We start from the raw sequence: 6,000 nt of genomic DNA on the forward strand, positions 1-6,000 counted from the left end.
TTGACCAAAAAAAAAAGAAAAAGAAAAGTTAAGATTATCATTGATCAAGGTGTAATTATTATCAATAAATACACTATAGTTTGAATTATTAAAATCCATTTTTTCATATAAAGTAGTTTACTTGAATGAAAAGTGAGGCATGCTTATGTTTTAAGTCAATGTATGTAGAGTAAATAAACATTATCAACGGATTACCAAGAAATTAAATATCCATCAAAAAATTAAGGTTTAAAGAAATCGTGGGCAACATGTTGGTAAACGTTCAAGGTAATTTGTCTAAAAAACGTCTATGAAGCTTGAAGAGATGTTGGTAATCAGTCATTGGTGATCTCATAAGTGACCCCTCAATCATTTTTGTTGGTAATCCATCATAAATTACATTACAATGTCCTGGTTCCTAACAGAGTATCATCGACGAGTTACTAACTGGAAAACCTTCACTAGTGAATCCATCCATTTTTGAAAGTTATTCGTTGTCGTTATGGTGATGACTGACGAGCAAAACTGGTTAGGATTATATGGATTGAGTCCTTGATCATTAACAATTGCTTTGTTTTATAAAGGGCGGAAAAACTGATAAATATTTTACCTTTCAAAATCCAAATATGTTTAAATTCATCTGTTTCCTGTTTGCTTTTATCCCATTGTTTCAAATACAAATATGCCAAGCGCCTTTGTATAACTCCCCTATCAAATTTAACAATAATCAATAAATTAAAATAAGAACAAGAACAAATATTAGTCAAGCGCATAACTTATTTCATCTATAAAAAAAATTACTCGTCATACGTACTTCTTTTTCTCTGTCATCCAAAGCAATTGAAATAGTTTTCAATTATTTTGGTTGATGATTAATGTATTTTATGTAAGTGATTATTAATTCTCAGTTCAAAGTTTAATTGCTTTAAGAAAAAAAGTAATAAAATACAATCTAGAGACTTTGTTGACTGGCACCCCAGTGACCCACGACTCCTCAATTAGACCTTTGTTTTCTTCTCTTTTTTTTTTTCATTTTAAAAATCCTAAATTCCATGTTCTTCCAACTTGTTGGAGCAATATATTATTATGTAATGTTAAATAATGTATAGATGATAGAATGTAGGAATCTTGTGATAAGTTGGCTTGGCTGACTAATAAAACTAGTTTTGTCATCCGAACATGACAACAAAATGCATTTTAATATATTGGGTTTTATTTATTAATTAATTTGACGCATGAAGATTTCATATAAGTCTAAATAATGAGTCCAATACAATATGCATCTTCTTTAACATAATTACATAATACACTATGTATTTAGTTAGTAATTTTGTATTCTAGCCTCTAGCATTCTAGAGGCGTGAATTTTTCACACATGAGAAATTAGCATGAAATTCATGAATTGGCGTTTAATCTAAATGAGTTCGGATACTTTTAGTTAAATGGTCGTGTTCAAGATGGATTTGCAAGTTGATCCGTTTTAACCTATTTTTCTTTAGTTATTTTTTTTCAGTTTTTTTTTTGAAGTACTCATATAATATCTCCAACTATGTGGGTTTTTAATTGTACTTATGTCACATTTTAAATTTAAATAACTAATTGACATATTATAAACATAATTGCTTTGGGAAATCAAACTAATATGTAGATCCTATATTTTAGAGTATTGATATGTAAAGAAGTTAAATAAGTTAAGCGGGTTACGAGTCATGTTCATGTAAACCCATAAATACACTTAAGTGCTACGTAACAAGATTATTGAGGGTGTCAGGTTTAACCCTCAAACCAAACCCACTTAGCAGTGCTAATATATGAGTGTCGAGGGAAAGGAAGGAGAGAAAGGAAGAAAAGAGAGATTTCCAACTCCACTTACAAAACCTAATTGTCCTATTATCATTTCTTAATGATGTAACAGTTGTATACTTGTATGGTTCTGATTTTAGAACAGAAGTTTCGTAACATATTTAAAGATTTAAGTTATATTGTTGTAATTTTAGGACAAAGGTTCCATAGCGTATGATCATAAGATTGGGATGATGGTAATATCTTTCAAAGGTGTGAAGGTCGAGTTCATGTTATGGTACAGCTTGTTGTCCGTTTACCTACAACTTTATTGTAATCATTTGAAGTTATAATTATATTTTTATTGGCATAGTAAAAAATATTTGGATGATTCCGATTTATCATTTTTGGAAAAAAAAGCAGAATACATGTGAAAGATTATTATTTCTACTGATTATAAAACAAATATGAGAAGAAACTCTTTACATTGAAGAAACAAAGTACATGTTATTTAGCTTTGAAATACAAATTTGAGGATGTTACTGATCAATACATAAGGCGTTCCATAACCAATTTAATTAACTACCTCAGTAGCGTCCACAGTAACTGCCACCTTCACCGTCGGTTTGTTGCACCATTCAGTCTCTTCGTTAAACCTAACATAGTAGCAATAACAAATCAAGAACAAAAACATCAGTTTGCAGGCGCTGCTTATGTCTTTGAAGTTTGAATTATTAAGCACTAAATTATATTATTATTTCAGATATTCCCTAATGAAATCAATCATCTTTCTGAACTATATACACCAGAAACAAATAAAAGTTGAAATCAGACCAAACTATGTCTTTAATGCATACACCCTAAACCACTTCGTTCATTTGAGAACCGTATAATGCATCAACCTAAATAGCGGGATTGAAAGTGTGACGGTTACTTAAACTGTCTTATGCCCCTGTGTGTGTGTAAAGTATATACATATGTGTGTCTGTGTGTGTAGGGACTGGTTTTACTAAAGAGTGGGTTTTGCCTAAGAAGAGTAGGAAGCAATGAGAATAGTAGTCAGAATATGCAGCTGGTTCTATGGACAGGGGGTATTTGCGTCCATTTATAATTGTGTTATTTTATCATATAGTGCTGTTTTACTAAATATATAACACAATTTTCACAATAATTGTAAAACAATACAGTTATAATGTTACAATCACCGTTATAGGGATGCATTCATTTTAGAACAAAATGTTAAGAACTGCTAGAACCGCATAAAGCACTTGTACCTAATGCGTTAATGATTTAATGAGATAGTGGGTAGGCGGTTAATCGGTTATGTAACCGCCTTCTGCATAACACTTAAAGCAAAAGACACAAGTGTAATATGTGGCTCTCGCAGTTCTCAACATGTTTTTTGGTTCTCATTTGAATGTCTACCCATCGTTATAATGGTAACAAACACATTTATAAAAGATAAACCAGCAAAATTCCGCAAAGTGTATTATATTTTTGCAAAAAATTGTTTTTATAATATAACAATATCATACTTAAATTAAGCATGAGTTTATGGTGTAATTGTTTTTATGTTTTCAAAAGATAATGTCATATAAAAAAGTTGCTTATGTTAATGAAAATGAAATACTTAGACAGAAAATTAACAAGGTTTCCACCTTTTTTGTTTGTTGAAAAACAATGATAGGCCCCTTGTGATGCCAGTTGTCTGGACTCTGACAACACTTTCCGTGTATGTCATTAATGAAGGATTAACAGCTGCAAGAATCGTTGTCGGGTCATGAAGGTATACACCTACACAAATCAATAGCATAAGAAGCCGATTAACCAAACATCATATGCCTTTCCTTAAACACAAAATCAGAATTATAACTTAAGGAAAAAAAACATGCGCATGCTTAACAATTCACTTGTGTCAAAACACATACCATTCATGCTGTACGCATCACGATGATATGAGAAGTAAAATTCCAGAATCTTGCTCAAATACTTGGCAAATATTCCATCAGATTCTGCCAAGATGTCACAATCATGATCTACAACAAATTGCACATGATGATTAATGAATTGATGATTAAAATATCAGTATTAAACGTGAGAATATGGGATGGATTCAAAACATGCAAAAATGATTACCTTTAAGAATAACTTGATGAGTAACATTAAGCCCAATAGCCAAAATATCAGCACCACAAGTAAACACGATATCAGCCGCTTCTGGATCACCAAATATCTGCATATCATAAAATGTAAATTAAATACAATTTAATGTAAAGAAACATTCCTACAAAAGTGAATTGCTTACATTAGCCTCACTAGCTGGATTCACATTCCCGTTCACTAAAAACGCACCACCAAGAAGAACAATCTGTCCAATGTTTTTGGCAAACATAGGATCCAGTTTAACAGCCTGCAATAATCAAAAAGACAAGTTCCTTGATGTTTCCATGAAGTAGTACTTTGTTATATGAATTATAAACAAATTAATAAGGTTATGAATGTGACCAATGCAATGTTGGTAAGTGGGCCCAATGCCACCACAGTTATTTGACCAGGGTAAAGTTTAGCTTGCTCAACCAAATATTCTGCTGCTGACTTTTCTATTGGCTTTGAATTTGGCTGAGGGAAGTTTTGGTTTCTGAGGCCGTCTACCCCGTGAACAAAGTCTGCAACTCGAAGCTTCGTTGCTTTCTTCACACATGGAGAAAAAAGAAATGACAATTTTACCGTTACAAACATGTGTAATATCATATATACCCGATCCAAAGTTAGAATATCATATATGCCCTTAAAATCTCCTTTTTCATAGATAACGAGTCAATTTCAACTTTCTTGTTTTTTTAATAAATAAACTTTTTAGAGAAATTTAGATTATATGTTAACGTTTGGCTTTCACAGATAAACTTACGGCTTTGTTAATATTACTTCATGAATAAAAAATAATTGTACACTATCTTAACGTTAGCTTGCTTATGTTTGAGCTTATCAGAAGAAGGTGTGCTATGAAGTGTGCATAATAAATTGAAATGAAAGAAGTTATACCATATAACTAACATGAGAGCCTTCTGCAACAGGAATATCTGTTCTTCCAGCAACCTCCAACTAAACATAATTATAATTAACAAAACAAGAGAATTATTAGATAACAATTCAAATTCCTCAAGCAAAAATAAAAAATAAAATGAAATTAGCAGTTACCAAATGCAGTGCATTTCTAGTGGCAAGAGTGGTGTAAACATTGCCATAAATAGTTGTAAGCCCAATCACATTGACTTCAGGTGACCTTAATGCCAGAAATATTGCCATTGCATCATCTGATTGCAGATAAACAGATCAGCAATTATTTTCCCTAATTTATTATTCAATAATTGTAGTGAAGAATCAGTAACAGCAGTAGTTAGTAATAATAGATTGAAATGAAGCAGATGTGATGATCATATTATTATTCGTTCAATAAAGTGGTGAAATTAGGGATTACCGATGCCAGGATCCGTGTCTATGATGATCTTCTTTGGTTCCGCCATGAGTTAGTGTATCAAATACACCTGAACAAAAAAGGTATAATAAGATTGTGAGGGTTTTGAAGTGATGAATTTGGAATGAAGGATGGATGGTTGGTTGGTGGGTGGGGTTAGCCGTAATCTACGCTGGCCCACGTTACCAAGTTATCATCTATATCTATTATAAAGTTTTCTTTTTTCCTAAACTTAATAAAGGTTTAAGTGTCGTTTGAAACATGTATGCAAGAAAGAAACTAAAGGTGACCACGTAACTCGTTTAATCAAAACATCGATTTTGAGTATTAGGTTAGACCAGTTTTGATGGTATATCTTTATTGCACCTAATAAGTAATAACATTCTAATGCTGGACGCCTATCACAACCATAAACACTTTCTTTCACCTCGTTAATAGACATCTCTATAGAAGATGCTCTAATTAGGGTTGTTTCCAAAATTTCGGATACCCCAAACGAATTCTGAAAAATGGGTCCTTGTATGTAAATTTTTCTCAAAAAATTGACGATAATAAGGTTATTGTGTTCGGAACCCATCATTTTAAACTAAGCAGACCATTTTTGAGCCTCATATTTAACCATTTTGTTATTAGCTAGACTCATTAGGTGTTATGTTTTTTGCCAACTGGACTATCACTATTACTAGGCTATAATTACTTCTTGTATTGGGTTTGAAAAAAAAAATAGGTTTGATAACTTATTGCAAGTTTTATTTATTTATTAT

General features: G+C 31.7%; 1 protein-coding gene across 1 annotated transcript; it reads right to left on the reverse strand.

Annotated features, from left to right (window-relative positions):
* Positions 1-2,266: 2,266 nt before the first annotated feature.
* On the reverse strand, positions 2,267-5,287 carry LOC143596157 (putative uridine nucleosidase 2). Its single transcript, XM_077075003.1, has 9 exons — positions 5,240-5,287; positions 4,960-5,075; positions 4,804-4,863; positions 4,267-4,452; positions 4,067-4,171; positions 3,898-3,994; positions 3,690-3,797; positions 3,420-3,555; positions 2,267-2,417 (listed from the first exon to the last, which is right to left on the reverse strand). The coding sequence occupies exons 1-9, from the start codon at positions 5,283-5,285 to the stop codon at positions 2,336-2,338; spliced, it is 936 nt and encodes a 311-aa protein (XP_076931118.1). The 5' UTR covers positions 5,286-5,287; the 3' UTR covers positions 2,267-2,335.
* Positions 5,288-6,000: the final 713 nt, after the last annotated feature.

The sequence above is a fragment of the Bidens hawaiensis genome, unplaced genomic scaffold (assembly GCF_021521415.1).
Source record: "Bidens hawaiensis isolate Kalapana, Puna unplaced genomic scaffold, B.hawaiensis_p1.1 tig00046119_1, whole genome shotgun sequence".
Taxonomy (NCBI): domain Eukaryota; kingdom Viridiplantae; phylum Streptophyta; class Magnoliopsida; order Asterales; family Asteraceae; genus Bidens; species Bidens hawaiensis.